Source organism: Podospora pseudoanserina, chromosome 2 (genome assembly GCF_035222485.1).
Source record: "Podospora pseudoanserina strain CBS 124.78 chromosome 2, whole genome shotgun sequence".
NCBI classification, from domain to species: Eukaryota; Fungi; Ascomycota; class Sordariomycetes; order Sordariales; family Podosporaceae; genus Podospora; species Podospora pseudoanserina.
Window position 1 is genome coordinate 3,539,214 of NC_085921.1, and position 22,534 is coordinate 3,561,747.

Below are 22,534 nucleotides of genomic sequence, written 5' to 3' on the forward strand. Positions count from 1 at the left end.
TACGTATCGTCGCCAATGTGTACTTATGACTTCCTGGAGCCATGAGGACCATGATGGCTGGCAAGATATAATCTAGTGGTAGCCCCGTTCTCTCCTGTTTCCCCCACCTGGCTTCTCTCTTCGTGACTCGGAATCTTAGACCGACGGGGAAGTCTAGACGCAGTACCAACGACGACGACCTCAACTTGTAAAGCATACCTTGACATTGCTTCTACCATTGTTCTCTCCATTGAAGTGCTTCACTGTCGTCATCACCACCACCCCATCCAGGGTTAAGCTCTTTTCATCTTAGCGACTCGGGTCCATCTTTCTTAGAGCTCCAACGACAACCACTTGCCATTTACCAAGCTTCCACTTCGAACTGGACGCTACCTTACTCATCGCCATTGTTTGCAAGCTCAGGGGGTCCTTCTAACCTTCGAACACTGCTCCTCACCACCATACCACACCACCGGAAAACACACACACACACACATACACACATCACATCACAATGCCCGGATCAGAGTCACCAGCTCGGCAAATATCACCCGAAGCCGAAAACATGCAGCCGAGGTCGCCTCCGTCAGGCTCGGGCTCGGAGCCCGAGAGCAGTAGCCAGCAAGCCGGCACCGCCGACAGACCAAAAACCACCAAACGCCGTGCCGCGAGAGCCTGCGAATCATGCCGGAGACGCAAGGTTCGCTGTGATGTTGTCACTCAGAGCCCCTGCACCAACTGTCTGTACGAGAAGGTGGAGTGCCTGGTTCCAGAGTGCAGGAGGAAAAGGTACCTTCAAAACAAGAAATCACACTTTTCTTGTCCTTCTCCCGTCGTCTTGATCGTCATCAGTGGCTGACGTATCTCTTCTTCACTTTCTTCTCTCTTACAGAAAGCATCACTCAAGAGTCTCAGAATCTCTCGGCTCGAGTGTCGGGTCGAGTACCGAGGCTTCGCTCCTGCGGGCCAAGTGCCTCGGCTCAGCCGCGCCAATGGGCTACGCTCAGAACGGCCAAAATCTCGACTTCACTTACACCGGCAATCCTCTTTTGAGGCAGCAGCTGTTTTCCCAGGCCGGGAGTGACGCGATACGAAACCAGCAGTGTAAGTTTTATGCAAGGTCTGATAGGTGCAAGAATAACGACTCTAATTCGCCCTTGGCTCGGCAGATCTGAATCTCTCCTATCAGAACGGTGCAGCCGGCTTTGGCTCAAATGCTCCTCTCAGGCCGAGGGTGTCTCCCTCGCTGCTGTACCAAAACACCGGCTTCCCACCGCTTCAGCCTGCCATCGAAGTCAGCCAGCAGCTCAAATCGGTCCTCGAGGCTCAGGCACCACCAATAGCATCGGCGGAGCCGCAGCTGCCGGCTTTCATCAAACCGATTCCCAAGGCTGTCTCCCCCGAGGATCTCGACTACCTCAATGCCAAGAAGGCTCTCACGCTCCCGCATCCTCAGCTACGAAATGCTCTGCTCAAGGCGTACGTCGAATATGTGCACCCGTACATGCCCGTGATGGACGTCCATCCTTTCCTCAATGCGATCAACGACCAGACGGGCCAATCCGGCAAGATCAGCTTGCTGTTATTTCAGGCCGTCATGTTTGTGGCGACTGCTTTTGTCGATGAGGACTTGTTGAAGGCCGAGGGTTATCAGGACCGGAGGGAGGCGCGGAAGGCCTTCTTCAGCAAAGCGAGGGTGAGTTTTTATTTTTATTTTTATTATTTTTTACGTCTTTCTGTTGGCTTGGGAGGGCTCTAAACAAGCCCGGGGAACGTTGGGTAAGCGGGGGATGCTAACCATCTGCTCCCAGGTTCTGTATGACTGCGATACTGAACTCGACCGCCTGCACCTGGTCCAGGCTCTTCTCATGATGACTTACTGGTACGAATCACCAGACGACCAAAAAGACACCTGGCACTGGATGGGCGTGGCCATCTCACTGGCCCAGACCATCGGTGTGCATCGCAACCCGGTGGCGACGAATTTCCCGCCAGCAAAGAGGGGATTGTGGAAGCGGATCTGGTGGTCATGCTACATGCGGGATCGCATGATCGCCCTCGGGATGCGCAGGCCGACCAGGATCAAGGACGACGACTTTGACGTGCCAATGCTGGAGGAGGGCGACTTTGAAATCGGCAGACTCCGGGAGGACAACCAACTGCTGGGCCCTGACTGCGCTCTGGTCCGCGACGTCGAGATGCAGAGGGAGCTGGCGTTCATGTGCATCGAGATGGCGAAGCTGTGTCTTCTTGTCAGCGAGATGCTCAGGGCGCAATACTCGATCCTCAGCAGAGGCGGCATGCGGCCGGACGTCACGACAGCGAGCACGATGATGCTCCTGCCCAAGAAGGACCAGAACCCGGACGGCTTTGCCATGACTCAGCAGGTCGACGCCATGCTCAACCAGTGGGCTGTCGGCCTGCCGTCGTGCTGTCGGCGCCAGCCGGTGCCCCTGACCCCCATCGAAGAAGGGCGCAGGCCTGTTGTCCTGCAGCGCCACCTCTTGCATCTCATCTACTACACCACCGTCTCGGCCCTCCACAGGCCGCAGTTCCTCCGCCCTCAGAGAGCCGAGCCCGTCATCCCGACAAAAGCCCAGCAGTACTCCCAAGAACGGGTGCGTGACGCATCAAGGGAGGTGATCAAAATGGTCACCGAACTCCGCCAGCACGGTCTAGAGCGGTGCCTCCCCACCACCGGCGTCACCGTCCTCCTCCCCGCAATGATCATCCAACTCCTCGACTCGACCGCCCTCGACGCAGACGACCAGACCAGAGCCCAAGCCGCCCAGGGCTTCAAGGAGCTCCTCGCCGTCATGAGAAACCTGAAGGAAATCTACGCCGCGGCATCCTACGCCGTCAACTTTATGACCTGTGTTCTCCAGGGACGGGCCTCGCAGCAGCAGGTGCAGAGGCCGCAGCAGGCGTTTCAGAGCGTGTCCACTGCTACTCCTGGTGGTGGGATGAACATGATGCCTTCTTCCATGCCGGAGCGGCCGTCGACGCCGCCACCGGATGACTCGCAGTTTATCAGCTCGGCTATGCAGGGGGTCAATAACCTTTACAATCACCCCCAGCATCAGACGCCCGGGTTCGCGGGGAGTGGGATGGCGGCTGGTGGTGGTGCGGAGATGGAGGATACTATCATGATGATGGGTGGGCAGACGCCCCCCGGGACGGATTATGACTCTGGGTCGCCTGGGGCGGAGCATGGGGGTGGTGGTCTTGATGGTGGCGGGGAGGAGACGTTGAAGCACCACTTTGGGGGGGCTCAGCAGAGCGCGACTAACGGGGCGGGGAATGAGGTGGTGTATAGTGAGTGGTTGGAGGAGTATCCGGGTGATATTGGGGGGCCGGATGGGGAGTTTTTGGGGATGGGGATGGATATGGGTGGTTCGGGGTTGGGTGTCGTGGGGGAGGAGGCCAATGCGAGGTATGAGTGGAACTCTATGAGCATGGGTGGTTGAAGAAGAATATGTGATGGGGGAGGCGACAGAAGGAGAGAGGAAGAAGAAAAGCATTACTATATACCCTCGGGGGGTGTTGAAACCGCAAGGAAAGGAAAAAGAACGGAAAGGTATGGCATGGAAAGGACATGGGCAAGGGCGTTTTTTGGGATGTGGGTTGAAATAGGCATTTGGGATTGATTGGGTTATATAGGAAATTCTTTGGAAAGCGATTTGACGGGTTACATCTTGAAGATAGAGGAGGAGGAAGTTTGGAAAGAAGTAGAATCGGATGAGAATGACGACGACTAAGACTGGACCAATTGGTTCGGAGAGTTGAGAAAATATTATTAATTTTGATGATGACCCTTTGGTTGCCCGCCCTGTGTGATGATTGTGAATGGCTTCGAGACATGTGAGAGGACTCCGGAGACAGACTGAGACAGTCCATCACACAACTCCGGCGAAGAGTGGATGTTGATGATTCAAAACTCAACATCGTTCCCGTGTGAAGAGAGGTTTGGTGGAGATTTTCCCACGTCATTTTTTGTGAGTGTGCGCTTCGGCCTCGTGTCGTTGGAAAGCGAATGAGTGTGGATCAGTCAGTGGCTTGTGCATCCCCTGCCGTTGGCGTTGCTGGGAAGATGAATGACGGGAATTAGTGCGGTTCGGGGGTGCTGCTATCTACTTCAGGGCGAGAGGATGCTGGCGACGTGTTAAGGGTGTCTCATCACCAACCTTGTCGGTCTCATGTCCGTTTGGGCCTAGCCCGGACGCCCCGGCCGCTACCCGAAATCACATCCCCAGAAGAAGGCGACTTTGGAGAGGTCCAAGATGGAGATCTGGGTGGGTTGTGTTACCAACCGCCAATTAAATGAGGCCGGGGTTCCTCGAAATACACTCCTGCTCTGCTACTTTCCACTTTGTCGTCCCTTTCTCTCCCTTCCTTTCGGTGTGTGTGCGCTCACCAGTCTAATCATCAGTCGCTCGTTTTACCTGAACTGTGTTCGTTGTTCTACTGTCACTCCCTTTGTCTACCCGTATCGCTTTTGCCCAACATCGCAGTACTTACTCTACCTGAATAACCCAATTACCAATTGGGTATCAAGTTCTGCGACCTCAGCCCTGACGTGTTGCGGTTTTATCGAATCGACCCTCTTTGTTGGAGGACGCGCTGCCTGGCTCTGCTCTTGACACCACCCACTCGGATTAGGCTTTGGGCGGAATCGCATACGGCGTCTGGCCTTCTTTTTTGACAAGTCGCCCTAACTCCAAGGTTTTGCGCCTGGCGGACAACGCACCGAGCGGGCTTTCTACAATCTGCACGTGCCCGCCACCAAGATTTCCTGTTTGTTCTGGGCCTTCTAGTTGGATCGGGGCCTTCTTTTGCTTGTTCTTCCTGGTTCGTGTCGCCCTTTCAGCGAATCATTTGACTGTGCCTGTGGGCAGCTGCAACGGAACGCAAGGCGCAGCACGAAGAGCGAATCACAGCGGTCAAGCTTTCCCCAGCTTCTGGAGCTTCAGCAGCCGCCAAAAACGCCCCGCCTCTTTTTCCACCCTTTGTAAACTATGGGACGCTCCGAGCAGAGGAAATCATACAACGTCTCGCCAGGCTCATAGGAGGGCCATTATGTCGCGCGGCGACCTGCCCGGAGATCACCACTGAACGAATATACAAGAAGAAAACGAAGAAGAAGAAGAAGAAGCTCGACCGACACCACGACAGACCGACGACAACTACACCGACAACGACGAAGAAGAACAACACCAAACAGCAGCAGCAGCCATGGATGACCCACCGCCCATGACGGCTGCTCAACACCACTACGCGGCACCGCGGGGACGCCAGCTCGGCACAATTCCAGAACACCACGCGACGACCGCCGGCGGACCACGGACAACCGACGATTTGCTTCTGAACCTGACACCACGAGCTGCCGTCGAAGCTTTCCAGAACCCCTCAGGTTCCCTCAAAACATCCATCGATGCCGCGACACCCTTCGAACAGGCCTTTGCCATGCGGGCCGCCATTGCCTCGAGCAACATTGCGGATTGGCTCGAAGACCTTTCCAGCTGGCCATGGCCCAAGGGAGGAGGTTCTGCCGGATTTGAGATGCCAATGGCAAAGAGGAGGAGAGTTTCCAATGGAATTGACCAGGCGGACGAAGACGACCAGATGTACATTGGCAGCCTCGAGGTCTCTCAGGTGGTCCGGTACGAGAAGCGCATTGACGAGATCAACCAGGGTCTGGAGAAACTCGACATTGAGGAGATCAAGACGCAGGTGCTACACAACCACATCATGCCGCTCTCTAGACCGGGGACCCCGTTGTTGGACTCGGGCCGTTCCGTCTCATCTGCCCTCTCCACCTTGGCAAGGATGGACGATCTCACGGCGCTGCTCACGGCCACCCTCATGCAAGCGCTGCCGAATATCTCCAAGCTCACCAGGTTGCTGAGCATCTGGACATTTCGCCTGCTTGTTTTGCGCAGGATTCCCGTCTTTTTGAAGTCGCTTGCTGATGCCGAAGTGGCGCTTCAGTCTGGGTGGCACGCGATTGGTGTCAAGTCTACGAAGACGGATGCTGCTGATACTGCCAGCTCGAACGGACCCCCCTCAGGCACTAATGGAGTCACGGTTCTTTCCCAGAAGGAGCACGAAGTGATGAAGACGGTGCTCGAGCGCAAGGTCGCCAGAACCGGCCGGGACTTGGATGCCATGCTGGACCTGCTTGAAGGGCAGCTGGACACACTTCCTGAGGAATGGATTGACCGGGTGGACTCGTTGGAGCATGAGTATGGCGAGTGGACTGTTGCATGCGAGCAGAAGATTAGAGAAGCTGAGCTGGCAGAGCTTGCGCGGACGACACCTGAGCTAAAGACCCGGCGGGTCGCTTCTGGAGACAAGAGTCCCATTCCTCCCCCAACGCCAGAGAGCAAGGCGGCCACAGACATTGCTGAGCCGGTGGTTGTTGAGGGGGAAGAGAACAGCATCTCTGAAGGGTTCAACAGTTCTGCCTCATCACGGCGAGAGTATTTCCCTTTGTTTGGTATGCCAGAAGAACCAACAAAATCGGAGCCGCGCTCACAAGACGGCATCAACAACGCGCCACAGGACCTCAGCAAGCGACTGGGCCTGCCCATCAAATTTGACCGACCTGATTGGCCAGCCATCAAGGTCCACGAACCAGCCGAGGAATACGACACCAACCCCATCCGTTCAAGTCTCGACGGGACCCGAAAATGGTCTCGGTTTGACGGAAATGATCACCTGGTATCTTTTGATGGTCTAGAGGAAGAGAAGAAGAAGGAATCGACTGGCTTGGCTGGTTCCTCTTCTGAGCAGGACCGTGTTTCGGACGTGCTCGACGGTACGAGCGGACTAGACACGACAGGGACCCCGTCGTACCACTCCGAGGACGAGTACGAACTGACGGATGGCTCGGATGACTTCGTGCCGCAGCCGGATCTGCCGGTATTGCCCCGTTCCAGGAGAGCAAGCGATTCCGGAACGGTGGTCCATGAGGCCAGCTTGGCTAGGTTCATGGATTTCTCGAGCGACAGCCTCGACCAAGGTACCCCTGAGCGCCCTCGGCGGCGCGACGTTGATCTTGCCAGAAGCCCCGCCGAGAGTTACCGATCACCGAGCTCTCCACCAGCTCTTAACCGCGTGGCTAATAGATCCATGTCGGTTAGCTTCAACGAGGAGCCCATGATCCGACATCTGCCCAGCATCTCGAGCTCTCCCAAGACGCCAAACTATAACCATTCCTCGTTGTATGATGATGAGGTTCCAACACAGCCCAATACCCCTGACAAGGCCAACGGCCCAGATGAGAAGCTTCAGCAGCAGATTAGCGACATTCTTCAATCGGTCCCAGCTAAGATCCGGTTGACCTCAGTACTGCCGCCGATCAACCTCAACCCACCCGACTTCAAGATGCCTACGGCACGCAAGAAGATGTCCAACCCTAACCTCAAACGCAGTGTTTCCAACATGTCCCTGAGATCCAACGGCTCGCGAGCTGGCACCCCTTCTTTCACTCTTGCACCCGCTCTTGGCCGCACTCCGCGGCAACGGCCCAAGCCTGGCAACCCGGAAATCAAACTCTACCACCTGTCCCGTTCCAACGGCGAAGCACCCATCAAGCTCTTCATAAGATGTGTCGGCGAGCACGGAGAGCGCGTTATGGTCCGAGTAGGCGGTGGCTGGGCAGATTTGGGCGAATACCTCAAAGAATATGCCAGCCATCACGGCCGACGATCCGCCGTGGCCGAGGCAAGCAAGGTGGAAGTGAAGGACATTCCCAGATCTGCCACCGCCATGGCCATGCGCGGCGACGGCACCCTCGGGTCGACACCTCCCAGCAGACCAGCATCTTCCCACAGACCGATGTCCTCCCACGCGACCAGGAATGACGACTCACTGGGTCAACTCAAGGTGCGCAAGGTGAGAAGATCCAGCGCAGCTGTCGGGAGTGAGACGCCACTGGCAACGGTGACGGGGCCAGGCAATCGCAGCAACACGCCTTCGACTGGTGGATCGAGGTCGAGTTCTAGGTTGAGCTGGCCTCAGGCTGGGGAGAAGGATAAGGAGGAGGAGGTTGTGCTTGGGATGGCGGGGCCGAGGGCGAAGCAGATTGAGATGAGCGAGGAGAGCAAGCAGTGGGTTGAGAGCATGAAGCAGAAGGTTAGGCTTGCCAGTGGTGAGAAGATGTTGCCTGCTTATCCCTCTGGGGCTCCGGATTTGGAGAGCAGATTTGGGGAGCTGGGGAAGGTTGGGGCGACGAAGAGGCTGTTTAGGAAGCCGGGTGGGCTTTGAAATATCTTTAAAGGATAATGCGAAGGGGGGGAAAGGAAGGCGTACTAGGATAAGTCGCCGGGTTGCTGGTTTATGGATAACTATTGTCATGGATTGGGGGTTGCATCATATGGTATGATGGAGTGGAGTCAAGAAACGGGCACCAGGAAAGGGGGGGGGGGGCATCACACGATGATGGACATGGTGTTTTTTTATTGAATGATGGATGGATGGATATAAAGGGAGGGAGGGGTTCACGACACGACTACGAAAAACAATAGCATTTGCGGCGGTGGACGGAAGGGGTTTCAGACTCTGGAATGAGCCATGGGCTCTCTCACCCACACACCCACACCCGTGGAGGAGTTGTTTGTGTCTGCTGATTTATCTCTTTTCCCTTTGTTTTAATTTCCTTGCCTGTCAGGTTTTATCATTCTTGCATTGTTTTGCATAAAGGTCTATTTGTTTTTTTCTTTTAGGTTGCTATCAATACCCTGTTTACTTTCCGTTTTTTATTTTTGGACATGCATTTGGCTCATGGAGCATTGCTGGTGCTATAGGATGGGGTGGGGAGTTGTGGTTACACTTTTAGGCCTGTTAGACCTGGGCATTTTTTGAAAAAAGGGCGGATAAGAGATAGGTTAGGTTAGGTTGACTTAATTGACAATGAGAGTAGTATTAAAACTACCGTGCGTGATGTGTTGATCTTTGCAATGTAAATGTTTGTGATTACATGTAATGAGAGAGGAACCCGAACCCCCACGCGATCATCATATCGCTCTACAAACTCGCGATAGCTGCTGTATTCTATTAACTGGCCCCTTTAACCCAACTCTGGAAGCATCGTTCACTTTTCCCAAAACCTTTCTAACTGCTCATGTCAACCAACTATACACTACTTTCGGCAGTGATATTATGCGTCTAGGGGTGAGTGAGGTGAGGTGAGGTGATATTGGGGGCACTCTCCCGATAATATGGTCGGATCAGTTTGCGGCTCGTGCAGAAAGCCACCCCCCGCTTGTCAATTGCTTGCTTGCCGATATCGTCATCTGCTGCTGACCGCTCCGCTATTGATAACAGGGTCTGAGCTACTTATGACGGTGCGGGGAAGCGGAGAGACCTGCCAGCAGGATGGAGGGCCCCCAGTTGTTGTTATATGTGATAGCTAATTGTCCCCGTATAGAGGGTGCTTGAACTGGCGAGAAGGGTCGCTATATGTACTTCTAGAATCTACCTTTCTCATCCTATCGTTTAAAAAGCAAGGCTGGTGTGGCCGGTGTTGATTGTGCTGGCTGGTTGGCCTGGCTGCTTGTGGAGCGGGCAGGCACTGCGTATGAGCTGCGTCACTGGTCTTGAGCGCATTCTCGGAAGCCGATAGGCTCACCATCGAATGTTCTACAACCTCCTGCCCACATCCTGCCCACGTCGCAGCCACTCCGGCCAGGTGCACACCACAGCTTCCCTCCCCGCCAAGGCATTTCCTTACTTACTGGCCTTTGTCCTTCCCGGTTTTTCTGTGCCTTCTCTCCTCCCTAAGTTTCTTTGTGATAGCCTCATTGAACGTTTGTTCGACCCAGTGAAGTATTTTTGGCTTCTTCCTTGTAACATAATCCATTTCGACCTCGACGGAACTGCTTCGCAAAGAAAGAAAGACCCCTCCGCTTCTTTGTTGACCACGCGAGATCAACCAACTTTCCCCCCCTCGACGAGTGTTACAGCTCATCCATTCTAGCTGCAACTAGCGACCCGTGCAGCGAGCGAACCAGCAGTCTAGCCCTTTCACCCACTTTCACCCACTCTATTTACTCCATTCAGCTGCACGCAAGAAAGCATTTCCTGCAACCCAACTCATCAGGAGTCTCTTCCCTTTTGCGCCAGTACCTATTTCCCCGACCAACCCCCCGTTCCCCCCCAAGCCTACATCTCTTTCCCGCAACAACAAACATCACCATCGTCACTCCATCTTGCCAACCGATATAACCGCACCGACAACCACATAAATCACCAAAAATGGTCAAAGAGACTAAACTCTACGACCTCCTGGGTATATCCCCCACCGCAAATGCAGACGAGATTAAGAAGGCCTACCGGTGAGCTTCCCTCCTCACACCGCTTCCCTGCTCCTCCCCCACCACCTTTTGCCACAGTTTCAGGTCATGAAGGCAGCTACCCGCACGGATGGGCTCAGAAGTTGCTTCTGACACTCATTGAGAGTGCGGATGTCTGCTTCTGCTGCCGCTGTCGTTCTACCTTCTTTGTTGTCTTGCGGTGTTTGCTCATCTGCCTTGACGAAACACGAAACAGTTGTGGCCCATGCCCACGCAGCCGGTCTATACTTTGGTAAATGATATAAGCTAACACCCCCTCGCAGGAAAGCCGCTCTAAAATGGCACCCCGACAAGAACAAGGACAACCCGGACGCTGCCGAGCGCTTCAAGGAGTGTGGCCAGGCCTACGAAATCCTCTCTGACCCAGAAAAGCGAAAGCTCTACGACCAGTTCGGCCTCGAGGTGCTTTTGCGTGGTGGTGCCCCGCCTCCGGATGCTGGACCTGGACCAGGCCCGAACCCATTTGCTGGAGCCGGCGCTGGCGGTATGCCCGAGGGCTTTGCTTCCTTCTTTTCGAACGCAGCTGGCGGCGGCGGCGGCGGTGGTGGCGGCACGCGCTTCTCGTACGGCTTCAACTTTAGCGATCCGAACGACCTCTTCCGGAACACCTTCCGCGAGAGCAGTGGTGGCGGCGATCCGTTCGAGGATATCCTGTTTGGTGCTACGAGGGGTGCTTCTGCTGGCAGGTCACGCGGGCCTAGGGGGTCTTTTGGATCTGAAAGCATGAGGGCCAGGCAGCCGACGCCAGAGGTGACCACGGTGGAGAGGCCGCTGCCGCTTTCGTTGGAGGATCTCTTCAATGGCGTGACCAAGAAGATGAAGATTAAGCGCAAGACTTTTGATGAGACTGGGAAGCGGATAACGACGGATACGGTGCTGGAGGTGCCCATCAAGCCTGGTCTCAAGAAGGGGAGCAAGATTAGGTTTAAGGGTGTCGGTGATCAGGAGGAGGGTGGGCAGCAGGATTTGGTGTTTATTGTTGAGGAGGTAAGTCGAGCACCGTTTACGAGACTATCAGAACAAGGATGAGTATTTGCTAACATGTCGTGCACAGAAACCCCATCCGCTTTTTGCCCGTGAGGGCGACGACATCGTTCACACGATCGACCTGGATCTCAAGGAAGCCTTGACGGGCTGGAAGCGGCAAGTGACGACGATTGAGGGCAAGAACCTCAACATTGACAAGGCCGGCCCGACGCAACCCGGCAGCTCGGATACCTACCCCGGACTGGGTATGCCAATCTCGAAGAAGCCCGGCCAGCGCGGCAATTTTATCGTTAGATATAACGTCAAGTTTCCCATGACGTTGACGCCAACGCAAAAGGCAAAGTTGAAGGAGATTTTGTGATTTTGACACACAAAAAGCAAATCTCTGAGACTGGCTCTTTGGGATTCACACTACATCTCGGTCAACAGCACATATGATCATTACATCATGATATGGGGCGTTTGGGTGATTTTTTTTTTTCGAGTCAAGTGTGTCTTGTTTTATGTCTTGTGTGTTTTTATTTTTATGGCTTTCACACGAGCAACCCAATTTGGCATTTGTATGTACAGGAAGGCTGGTTGGTTGGTGGTGGTGTTGTTGGTGGGGGTGTGGTGGTCAAGAGAGAGCAAATTGATATCATGGGGAGGTTTTAGGTTGGGCGTGGTGGATACATACATTGAATCAGTGTGGATAAGGAGAAGAAGAAGGGGAGGAGGATAATAGGTAGATATTCTTTGCTCGTGGTGGAGAGGGGAATAATACAATGTTATCAAGTCTGTCCTTGCTAGATATGCTGCTGTTGGTTGGCTGGATGGGTGCGGCGTTTTTGGAGGTTAAAACGTTGTGCCAGGTCGGCAAAGCGGCGGTGTTTAACCTGCAGAGGCGTTAATATATTTTGCAGTGTTCCAAGAGTTTCAGGATCTGGTAACCGGTGATCCCAGTGAGATAGACTCCAATGGGCCGGTGGTTTGTTTACACGTGTAAGTTGACGTGATATTGGTCATTGGAGTTGGCATTGGGTGATGGATTAGGTAAGAGCCGAGGAGGCATGAGGTGAGCGAGATAGTTGGGATCTGGGAAGGGGAATTGGGATTGGGAACCCTGAATATTCTGAATATCTTCCGCGATTTGCTCAAGAGGCATCCACGTACCGGAGGATGTGAGATGTGTGGTGTGGGTGGTTGGGGGAGGGGGCGGGTTGGTCTTGGTGAGGGGCTTGGTGAGATCCGAGCAGGACCCTTCCAAGAACCTCCCTCCTCACCTGTGAAGCTCTCAGTTCTTGTGGTAGAATTTTATTTGAAAAGACATAACAATTGAGTTCAGCATCATCAATCATGGCTTTCTTTTCTTATGACAGCTATTTACAATCCCCATCAACCACCAGATCGGAATCTACACCCCCAGCGTGAGGATACCCCCAAATTTAGCGCACCCACGATATCTTGGCCGAGAGAAAAGGTCCCCTGTTTCGGCCCAATTTTCCAGGGATGAATCGGTCTGGGCAAGGGCCACTATGACGACATGATCGACAGAGGGGTAGGGTGGTTCAACCGTAACGGCCCGCGAATTGAACTCTGCCCCTCGTTTGTTGGTTTCAATTGAATTGGTTCTGATTCTGCTTCCAGAATGCGAGAGGGGAAGACCGCGTGCTGCTATTCCAGGAGGGGGGCCAAGGATTGGGTGGAAAGGGGTCCAACTGAGCGGAATACCTAGATTCTGGGAAATAAAAAGAACACGTGCTTTCCCCCTCGGGAGGTTTTTCGCTTCTTCTTCTTCATCTTTCTCGAAAGTCAAATTGGAAAGTAGAGGGAGATAAGCTTCTTCCAGCCAGCCAAGTGTACCTGCCACCTACGTCTTTTAACTTGTTGCCCGTCCTGTGGATTATTAGACTCTCTGTCTGATAAGCTCTCGGCCGAATCTTTCCCGAACAAACAACAACCCCAATCACTCTCAGACGAACCCTCTCTGTCCACTCTGAATAACCTCACTTTTTTTCCCCCGCTCCAACCACTACCACCCAAACAACCGTCAAAATGTCTTCCCAAAAGGTATTCCTTTCCCCCGCCCACCCCCCCATTCTCACGGTAGCTAACCCCCCTCCCCCCAGATAACAACCATCCTCCTCGACTGCGACAACACCCTAGTCCTATCCGAAGACCTAGCCTTCGAAGGCTGCGCCGACCTAATCAACGAAATCGCCACCACCAAATCCGTCCCCCTCCCCCAGCCCTTCACCGGCCCCTCCCTCATCACAGAATTCGTCGGCCAAAACTTCCGCGGCATGATGGTCTCCCTCCAGAAGCGCTACAACTTCTCCATGACCGACGCCGAGCTCGACGACTACGTCCGCCGCGAGGAAGACGTCGTCATCGCCAAGCTAAAGGAGAAACTCGTCCCCTGCGTCGGGGTTGATGCGGTGTTGGAGAAGCTCGCAAAGGAGGGGAAATATAAGCTTGCTGTTGTTAGCTCGAGTGCCTTGAGGAGGGTAAAGGCGAGTGTGGAAAAGGTTGGGCAGGATAAGTACTTTGGGGAGGATGTTTATAGTGCGGCGACGAGCCTGCCGGTGCCGACGAGCAAGCCTGATCCGGCGATTTATCTACATGCGATCAAGGTCATGGGGAAGAGGGCGGAGGAGTGTATTGCTGTTGAGGACAGCAAGTCGGGGACGTTGAGCGGGACGAGGGCGGGAATTAAGGTGGTGGGGTATGTTGGGCCTTATCCGGAGGAGGAGAAGGAGCACATGACACAGGTATTGACTGAGGCGGGGGCGGTGGTGGTGATGAGGGATTGGAGTGAGTTTGAGGGGGTGTTGGAGAGGATTCAGAAGGGCGAGCTTTAGAGTGGACGACATGTGGAGCAGAAAGATAGAGGGGTGGGTTAGAGGATAGATGATGCAGGTCTAGAGAGATACAGGGAGCTTTAGCTGATGATAAATTTGTTCACTTTCGCCAGTCCATCAAGTAACTGTTTACGCTTTGGAGGGTGGCTCTGCCGGGGTTGGCGTCGGGGACTGTGTTCATGATGTGCCCTAGCTTGACCCGGATGGCAGTCTTGGTGAAAGACTCCCTTTGGTCACTTGCTGACCGGATGTTTCCCTCGGCGTCAAAACACCAGCAGTAGAGAGCTAGAGCGACGCCTACCGAGAGATCTTTTCCTGACCCGCAGAGTATAACGAACCTCTTCTCAGGCACTGTGCCTTCCTCGTCTGGTTTTGTCTCGCACAGAAAACGAGATGCGAACTCACAGATCTTTGGCAGAGCATCTCTCAACAGCCTACTGGCAGCCTTGCTCTTCCCCAACCCAACCTCAATATGAGAAGGCGACTTGACCCAAGAATCCTGAGGGGTTGTCTTGGGCGGCAAGCTGACTACACACGTCCCCGGGGTCGCAAGTTGAGCGTCAGCCGCTTCGAGAGTGCCTACATAGATCCCCGGAGCAACTCTTCTCACTTGCCCGGCGGAATCACCGGCGGGCCCTTCCTCGGCCACGAGCCTCTCGATAAGCTCGGGGAGGTCACTCTCTGGTGTGGAGACTAACTCATCCTTGTGCTTCCACCAAATCTGCGCCGTCAGACCCAGCGCCCAGTTCTCCGTGTCGTCTCCTGCTCCCTGGATGTACCCGCCCTCACCTAGCTCTGTTCCGGTGACTCTCCGGGAGCTGGTGCAGCAGACTACTGGGTGGAAGTCCTCGGAGAATGCAAGGTCGAGGGCGTCGTCCTGGGTTATCCAGAACGGGCGGAGCGGTTTCTTCAGCTGGGCCCGGAGAGGTGCGAGGTCGATTTTGAGCGAGCGAAAAGACTCGACAAAGTCCGGGAGCCGGGCTGAGATTTGACTGGCTTCCGAGTCCGAGACTGCGTTTGGTGGGACGTGTAGGGTGTGTGAGGAGGGGATGTCTGGGAAGAGGGCCCGGTTGAGGACTGCACACCAGGTTGGGATTGTTTTGCTTAGAGCGTCTGGGTGTCCTGATCAGGGTGTTGTCAGACTTTGTTTCAGCGAGTGGATGGTTGCAAAGGATGGAAACAAAACTCACGTTTGCCTCGCCGGGTAGAGTCAACAATGATGCACCTGCAGGTAGGTAGCCGTTGGATTAGTTCATGAGCCCCCAAACCGACGAGTTCGGTTGGCTGGTAAACGTGGACGGGTAGCCGCATGATGATTAAAAAAAAAATACATGATAGACATTCATACCCATTATGTTCCCCAGCTACACCCAGCAAATGCAGATTTATCCTCCTCGTGCTAAACTTCCACTGGCCGGTATGCCCATCTGTGCTCTTGAAGTAAGCAGAGGCTGTCTTCCTGGCCGGATCGATATACCAGCTCCCGCAGCGCTCATTCGCGATCAACGGCAGCTGCAACGCATCGGCGACACTCTCGACAAAAGAGGCGTCGTGTTGGATCGATCTGAGCCGGTTTGTGATGGAAAGGTTGGAGCGCTTGAGGTCTCCGAGAATGCGTGAAAAGTTGTGGTTGGCCTGCTCGGGGAATATCACCTCGGCCAGCGTGGGGGTTGCTGTAGCCATGATGGAAGAATCCTGTCCGGGCTGTTGGCGTTGTGGCTCTCATAAAATTACCTCGAAAGGGAATGAAGCTCAAAGATGATACCAGATTTGATCGTCCCCCGCAGGGCTTGAAAGGGGTGCTGTGGTTGGGCCGTCGTGGTGCGCTAAAAATTCCACGTTTAGCGGGGACGGTTAGCGTTGTCTCGTAGGGCTGAAGATAAACTGGGGAACATTCCATTTCTTTTTCCAGGTTCCGCTCTTCACTTCGAGTCCGAGGTGCGAGATTGCTCACGGTTGAGAATGAATAACAACCGGTGAGTAGACCTGATGCTTGACAATAGCACAGGCCGCGTATGCCGGATCAAATTCCAGGATATTGTTCATGACGACCACAGAGAGTAGCCTCGCGGTAGAGGGTATATCAGATTCAATCGGCCGATAATAGGACCGTTGCACACAACGGCCCGCTAGCTACGTTGCACGATCGAAGGCTTCCAAGCTTCTTCGGTCATCAAATAGGCATGGTGGCCTCCCGAGGCCATCGGCAGCAGCCAAAGATCGAGACTTACCGAGGTGAACCATCGGGGTCACCGACCAGATGCCTAGTTCTTGGTTCTGGCGCCAAAAATATCATCTCGTTGTCAATAATGTCAGAACAACGATATAACTTACAAGAAACACTAAGAGAAACCCATATTTACACATTTGTCAGGCAATGAGTTTGAAACGTGGGATTGTTGGGGACACGGAGCAGCGCAACATCGAGAAACGCTTGCTCAAAACTCTGGGCAAACCCCAAAACCTGGCCCCGCGATCTGACTGGCTACCAGTGGTGTGTTTTGAACTCGAAGGATTCAACCAGCTGCGGCCAGTCACGTCCCAGAGCTGGCCAAGTATGATTCGGGACCCGGCTGCCGCTTATCATTGTGTGATTTTACACAACCCATGGGCCTGGAATGGATCTTTCCTTGGACTATGGGGAAGCGATTTTGGTCAAGCAGGGGAGATAAGGACCTGCTGAGATAGTTCGGACTGAGAGAATGGTGACTGAGGTCTAAGCCACACACATATCGCCTAGCAAGCAGCTTAGTCGTCAGATCAAAGCATGGGCGGATATACGAACGGGTGTCTTTCCTCTATTTACCCGGGGATACACGGAGGATCGCCGGCCTTTGGCCTCACCGCTCGTCTGCACAACCGCAGACCGGCTCCGAACAAGATAACGGACCTGCTTGCACGGCCCCGTTCGTTCGGTGGCAGAATGTTTGCACAGCCTGCCCCACATCTGAGAACGGATTCCAGAGTCGGCTTGGGGAAGAGGGGCCGAAATGCAATGGACAGCACCTTGCAGAGACCGACAGGAAGAAAAGCAAACTTCCCGCTTCTTGGCCACCATTCTTCGGTGGTCAAGCTTATGCCAATCCCTTCTTAGTTTGAGAAAGATACGAACGAGGGATATTGATGGCTAGCTTGATAATTCTGAAATTTGTGAGTACGGAGTGTATTGGCCGCCCCCGAAGGCACATGGCGCGGGATGTGCCCTCATGGCTATTCTCCAAAAAAAAAAACCAGTGGGAGGGCTCACCGCTCCCACACCACCCACATCATGGAAAAATCTTCCCCAAATCAGCAATGCCACCTCCACACTTGGAAGATGTGGCGCAGCATCTCAGACTGAGGCAGCCAGCCGTTTGAAGAGCACCAGTGACTTCATTTTGCGGGGAGATATCGACGCCATCTGGATTAACCCTGCCTTTGAGCATTCTGAGATTCGAGGCTCGGCATAACCTGGTCCGTCTCAAGTCTCACTCTCCCAGTCAGCCAGCGAATGGCATCTCACGAGACTCGACCCCCGGAACTCTCCGACGACATGTTGATATGACTTGCCAAATCGGGACACAACTTTCGAGGACCAGACGGCGCAAATATCCCCCGCACCCGACTGAAAGGGGTCCTCATGATAGGAGATCGAGTGGCTCAGATGAAGTCCGACGAGGATGAGTCTGAGACCTTGATATCAAGCAAGAGTCGACGCATGAATCGCACGTCTGCGTAGGGCTGAACTCGCGACTTGCAGAAGCCACTCGGCTCTGCATCAAGGATTGTCCAATGCCCGTCATTGTCATTTTTCAATGTCTTGACAGGATGGCCATGCATCGATCGACCGGCTGGTGGTTGTTGGTTACGGCCAATTGGTACCATCAAAGGCGGCCCCAACCATGGGCGTTGTTGGCTTGCTCATAGGGCTGAAATGGAGGGGCAAGCTCTTCTTTAACATAGAGGTACCACGCAGGTATGGACCGTGCTCGTCGACCCCGCCATCCATCCCTCTCCGCCTTCCCCTCCAACGGCATGTTCCTATCTCCATGATATCGGCCGGTATCTGGTTCGGGTCAACGCACCGGCGTTTTGTTAAAAAGACAGGCTGAAAAGCAAGGCTTGACAAGCAAGCCAGCGGCGCAAAGGTTCGAGCTGGCGGTATAACGTATGTGGTGAATCGGGACACGATGGCTCTAGACCTAGTGTCAATGGAGAAGGACCGTCTCTGACAAATGGAGGACACGCGAAAGTTCCCAAATGGGTGATGGTGAGGGAGGACGGCAGTATTGTTTTGGTGGCACGAGGTCGCTGCGTCATCACCGTCGTCGTCTGTCCCCCCGTACCCCGTGGGATTTTGGTGGAGGCGCGGTGCAGCTGTCTTGATGCAATACTGATGTCGAAGGGTAAGGTAACGGGTGGGGTCCAGAGCGTCTGCATTCGACCCCAATTCCAGGCAGAGCTCCTTCCCATCGAGGAAGACTTGTTCCAAAACATTCCGTCACGTAATAAACGGAGAACCGTCACTGATGATTATTTCGGCAATCAATTACACCCGCGCCAGCCAATCCCGAACTCAGACGTTAGCCACCAAGGTGAGACGATAGAGTTGAGCATCGCAGCCGTGTGACGGCTTGCCACGCAGACTAGCTGGAGTTCAGCGGACACAAGTCGGCATTATTACTATTCTTTGCCTTATTTGCCCTCGCTCAGAGCACTCGATAGGACTGACGCACTGGTTTCTCTCGGACTTTCCAAGATCGATGTGCGAAAGGAAATCATCGAGATGCAATATGCATGGTACATATCAGTACCTACCTTTACCTTAGTCTAGCCCTCCCCCCTTGCGAGAAGCGGCAGGGTACCCTGGGCGCTGAGACAGACACTAGCCCGGGCCGCCCGCATGCCCTGAACGACAAGAAAAAGTGGGCTGAACGGCGGCCTGAACGAGCCGTAGTCGCCTGCAGGTATCATTCATATCCCATATTAACGAGCCTCGCCCACCTTCCCCCTCAACCCCCTTGCTCAGGTTCTGTCTTGCAGCAAAGCTGTGCCCGCCTGTCTCCACGACAAGACGTTTCCAGCAGAAATGATGCGCCCTTGAGCTGACCTCCAACATTAATCCCTTTTCCCCTGGTGCTCGACCATTTCTCCTCTTGCACACTCACCTTCACTTTGTTTTATTGTTGACTGCAAAGCTGGGGCTTCCCTGTCTCCATACAAACACCGTCTGAACTCAAGCTTCCCTGTTTACTCCATCGATCAAGGGCCGGCCCGAACGACTTATACCAAGGGCTCCGCCAATCGAACAACAACGTGGGCAGTGTAGGTAATTTACAAGAGGTGACAGCTCAACGCGCCCCAAGGATTCTGACAAGCCAAGCGCGATGGCTTCTCTGATGCCAGTCCACGCTGTCTTTGCGCCAGCTGGAAATGGCGCTTCGAATGGTGGTGGTGGTGGTGGTGGTGATGGGCAAAAGCCAAAGCGCGCGAGAACAAGCAAACCCAAGGTCAAGACGGGGTGTAACAACTGCAAGTAAGGGACATCCTCCCGCTGTCATCCCGCCAACGAGCTTCAAACTTCCCGGTGATGCATATTGTTGTGTCTGTTGGTTGGTGGCGCTGACCCCTGTTCTCCACAGACAACGAAGGATCAAATGCGACGAACTTCGACCAGAATGCTACAACTGCGTGAGATCAAAAAAGATTTGTTCCGGATACCCTCCTCCTCCGCGCAGCGCCAGACCGTTTGAAGAAATCAGAATTGCACCAAAACCAATTGCCGGTGCCGGTGCCGTTGCGGCCGCTCCCCCACCCGTTCGCGATGCTCTTCAACTGCAGCCTCACCCACGACGGGTGGCCAAACAGCTCAAGCGGACCACAAGCCCCCTTACACCAGTAACACCTCAAGCGTTCATGATGCCAACAATGCCAACCATGCCCGTTTTGCCGATTAACGTCTCGATAAATCTCCCATTCACCGCCGAAGAAGGACTCTATTTCCAGCTGTTCCGTGAGCGGACGGCAAGTGAACTCTCGGGCTTCTTCGACTCTGCCTTCTGGGCACGAAGCGTCCTGCAGGAATGCCATGGCGCATCCGCCATTCGGCATGCGGTTGTTGCTCTCGGAGCCTTGTACAAAACTCTAGATAAAACAAACGAGTCACCGCCGGGGTCACCAAGTTCAAACGCCAGCCCCTATGATAGTGCCAGGAGGCACTGGGAGATGGCTTTCAGGCAGTACGCCAACGCTCTGAGCGCGCTAATCAAGGCCGATTCAGCAGAGTCCTCCAACAGGACGAGATTGATGGCGAGCGTGCTGTTGGCATGCTTTGACTCGTTTGTTGGCGACCACCAGCAAGCTATTGTCCAAATCCAAAATGGGCTTCGACTGTTGGAGAAGCTCCGCCAGGAACGGAGACGGGCATTCTTACCCAAGCCTGAGGAGCCGGTGGAGGAAGAGCTCATTCAGATGTTCACTCGACTAGCCATTCAAGCAAAATCCTACGACATGGCTTTCCATTTTCCACAACCCTATGTCGTCCGCCTGACCGCGGCTGCCCAAGACCCCAGCTCACCGGGCTCTGAGGGCGGCTCGCCCATTTCAACTGACCAAGGTCCCGTCCCAGAGCGATTCTCAACTGTGCAGGAAGCTCGTATCGTATGGGATCGCCTTGTCGAGCGCATCTTCCGCTTCACCGAGACCATGTTTGTTGAGGCTCAACACGGTGTCATGGGCATCCTTCCAACTACGCTGGCGCAGCGCGGTATGGGCTTCAAAAAGGAAATGGATGACTGGGCTCATGCATTCGAACACATCCTTCAGTCCAGAACGGCACCGGGCGTGAGCAGCCAGGAAAAAGCATGCATTGCTGCAGTGAAGATGCATCAGATCATGAGTAGTATTCTGTTTATGATGACATTTTCCGACAGCGAGCTGCACTTTGACAAGTTCACGCCGGATTTCAAGCACATTGTGGATCTCGCTCTGGAAGTTGTTGGTGACGAGGAAAGAAGAGCGGCAGCCAAGCGTTGCCCAGATCAGAGATTCTGTTACCACCAAAGCCGATGCGAACCCGATATCTTTGGAGGCCACGAATACGCCGCACGCCATATCAAGCCCAGCTTCAGCGCGGATCTGGGTATCGTTCCGCCGTTGTATGTGGTGGCGACCAAGTGCCGTGACCCCATCCTTCGACGGCAGGCCATTCAGCTCCTGAGGAGCAGCGCCAGGAGAGAAGGCATGTGGGACAGCGAGCTTACGGCACGCATTGGGATGTGGATCGCCGAGGTAGAGGAAGAGGGTTTGTTTGCCCCCAGTGATTTTGCTCCGTCCCCCACCGGTTCGAGCCCTGTACAGCTGTACTCGCCCCGTCCGTCGACAAGCGGCAGTTCTTTGACGCCGCCGCCTTCTGCGACATACAGCGGAGGCCGATCGAGCCTCAGCCCTCAACCTGGGTTCGAGTACACAGACAGCCCGCCTAGTCAGAATGGATATGCACGACAGTCGTCGCTTTCACCCAGTGTTTTGTCGGTGCAGATACCGAAAAAGATTGTGCCGGCAGAGAAGCGCGTCATGGTCAGGGCAGTCGAGTTCAGCCTGCGTGACCGATCGGCTACGATACAACTGGGCTCGCGAAACCTCAGACTGGGGACACCGGATTTGAGGACGAAAGTGACGAGGATTACGTGGTGATGGAATTTTGGGTTTATCTTTTTGCTTTCTCTTCTTGAATATCTCGACTTTCTCATATACCCGGACAAGTGCTCTCTAGTCTTGTACAGAGGAGGTCTTTTTTTTCTTTTCTTTTCTTTTTTTTTTTCGTTTCGCTTCTTGTCGCATTGTTGAAACGATATTTTTTCATGTATGTGATGGGGGAAAAGGGGGCGGGAACGAAAACGGAAACGGGGGGTTCCAGAAAACGGTACACAGGAGAGCATGGGTCGAGCAATTGGATCTCACGACCTTGCGTGTATTTTGGGTGTTTTGTTTTGTTTTGCCTATCTAGCTTGACTTGGTGGCGTTCTGTACAGCCAATGTTGAATAGTTGTTTGGTGTTGGAGGCAAGGAGGGTTAGACAAATCGCCAGGGAACTGCTGTTGTGTGTCTCCCAGCAAATCCGTTCATTTTGGAAGAGCTGGTATCTGAAGAAGTTGGCGGGACGGGATGGGAAAACAGAACGACGATGCTCTAGTCTTTTTTCGCTTGGAAGGAGCAAGATATTTAAATAAACCAACCCATCTTGATCAAATTAGATTGCTTTGGCCGTGATTGAACTCTTCGTGTCTGTCTTGAGGGAAAGGGAAATGCCCGTCAGGCGCGTGAAGCCTTCCCTTTTTTTTGGCTGCATTTCTAACAACTCCTTGGTGGGTTTTTAGAAGGAAACATTCAATA

At 54.0% G+C, this 22,534-nt stretch overlaps 6 protein-coding genes across 6 annotated transcripts; 5 read left to right on the top strand and 1 right to left on the bottom strand.

Annotated features, from left to right (window-relative positions):
• Positions 1-91: 91 nt before the first annotated feature.
• QC764_209380 (uncharacterized protein) lies at positions 92-3,809 on the top strand. Its single transcript, XM_062944646.1, is given in 5 exon segments — positions 92-470; positions 483-768; positions 872-1,083; positions 1,149-1,675; positions 1,791-3,809. The coding sequence occupies 4 exon segments, from the start codon at positions 494-496 to the stop codon at positions 3,444-3,446; spliced, it is 2,670 nt and encodes an 889-aa protein (XP_062803499.1). The 5' UTR covers positions 92-470; positions 483-493; the 3' UTR covers positions 3,447-3,809.
• Positions 3,810-5,211: 1,402 nt separating this feature from the next.
• Positions 5,212-8,247, top strand: QC764_209390 (uncharacterized protein; the record flags this gene model as incomplete). The annotated part of the gene is made up of 1 exon (XM_062944647.1): positions 5,212-8,247. One exon carries the CDS (start codon positions 5,212-5,214, stop codon positions 8,245-8,247), a length of 3,036 nt encoding a protein of 1,011 aa, XP_062803500.1.
• Positions 8,248-9,062: 815 nt separating this feature from the next.
• On the top strand, positions 9,063-12,092 carry SIS1 (Molecular chaperone (DnaJ superfamily)). The gene is made up of 4 exons (XM_062944648.1): positions 9,063-9,153; positions 9,307-10,316; positions 10,598-11,321; positions 11,389-12,092. The coding sequence occupies exons 2-4, from the start codon at positions 10,237-10,239 to the stop codon at positions 11,680-11,682; spliced, it is 1,098 nt and encodes a 365-aa protein (XP_062803501.1). The 5' UTR covers positions 9,063-9,153; positions 9,307-10,236; the 3' UTR covers positions 11,683-12,092.
• A 567-nt stretch (positions 12,093-12,659) lies between these two features.
• Positions 12,660-16,340, bottom strand: RIT1 (tRNA A64-2'-O-ribosylphosphate transferase). The gene is made up of 4 exons (XM_062944650.1): positions 15,510-16,340; positions 15,352-15,386; positions 13,847-15,283; positions 12,660-13,774 (listed from the first exon to the last, which is right to left on the bottom strand). Exons 1-3 carry the CDS (start codon positions 15,842-15,844, stop codon positions 14,262-14,264), a joined length of 1,392 nt encoding a protein of 463 aa, XP_062803502.1. The 5' UTR covers positions 15,845-16,340; the 3' UTR covers positions 12,660-13,774; positions 13,847-14,261.
• Positions 12,680-14,236, top strand: QC764_209410 (uncharacterized protein). The gene is made up of 2 exons (XM_062944649.1): positions 12,680-13,370; positions 13,430-14,236. The coding sequence occupies exons 1-2, from the start codon at positions 13,356-13,358 to the stop codon at positions 14,159-14,161; spliced, it is 747 nt and encodes a 248-aa protein (XP_062803503.1). The 5' UTR covers positions 12,680-13,355; the 3' UTR covers positions 14,162-14,236.
• Positions 16,341-17,761: 1,421 nt separating the features above from the next.
• On the top strand, positions 17,762-22,422 carry QC764_209430 (uncharacterized protein). The gene is made up of 3 exons (XM_062944651.1): positions 17,762-18,950; positions 19,030-19,676; positions 19,783-22,422. The coding sequence occupies exons 2-3, from the start codon at positions 19,528-19,530 to the stop codon at positions 21,833-21,835; spliced, it is 2,202 nt and encodes a 733-aa protein (XP_062803504.1). The 5' UTR covers positions 17,762-18,950; positions 19,030-19,527; the 3' UTR covers positions 21,836-22,422.
• The last annotated feature ends 112 nt before the right edge of the window (positions 22,423-22,534 follow it).

Bases quoted from the DNA above. Each gene is read 5' to 3' on its own strand.
- QC764_209380 (XM_062944646.1), top strand. From the start codon at position 494: ATGCCCGGATCAGAGTCACCAGCTCGGCAAATATCACCCGAAGCCGAA. The intron at 769-871 runs GTACCTTCAAAA...TCTCTCTTACAG, and splicing joins CCAGAGTGCAGGAGGAAAAG to AAAGCATCACTCAAGAGTCT. The intron at 1,676-1,790 runs GTGAGTTTTTAT...ATCTGCTCCCAG, and splicing joins CCTTCTTCAGCAAAGCGAGG to GTTCTGTATGACTGCGATAC.
- SIS1 (XM_062944648.1), top strand. From the start codon at position 10,237: ATGGTCAAAGAGACTAAACTCTACGACCTCCTGGGTATATCCCCCACC. The intron at 10,317-10,597 runs GTGAGCTTCCCT...ACCCCCTCGCAG, and splicing joins GAGATTAAGAAGGCCTACCG to GAAAGCCGCTCTAAAATGGC. The intron at 11,322-11,388 runs GTAAGTCGAGCA...TGTCGTGCACAG, and splicing joins TGGTGTTTATTGTTGAGGAG to AAACCCCATCCGCTTTTTGC.
- RIT1 (XM_062944650.1), bottom strand. From the start codon at position 15,844: ATGGCTACAGCAACCCCCACGCTGGCCGAGGTGATATTCCCCGAGCAG. The intron at 15,387-15,509 runs GTATGAATGTCT...ACCTACCTGCAG, and splicing joins GTAGCTGGGGAACATAATGG to GTGCATCATTGTTGACTCTA. The intron at 15,284-15,351 runs GTGAGTTTTGTT...CACCCTGATCAG, and splicing joins CTCTACCCGGCGAGGCAAAC to GACACCCAGACGCTCTAAGC.
- QC764_209430 (XM_062944651.1), top strand. From the start codon at position 19,528: ATGGCTTCTCTGATGCCAGTCCACGCTGTCTTTGCGCCAGCTGGAAAT. The intron at 19,677-19,782 runs GTAAGGGACATC...TGTTCTCCACAG, and splicing joins ACGGGGTGTAACAACTGCAA to ACAACGAAGGATCAAATGCG.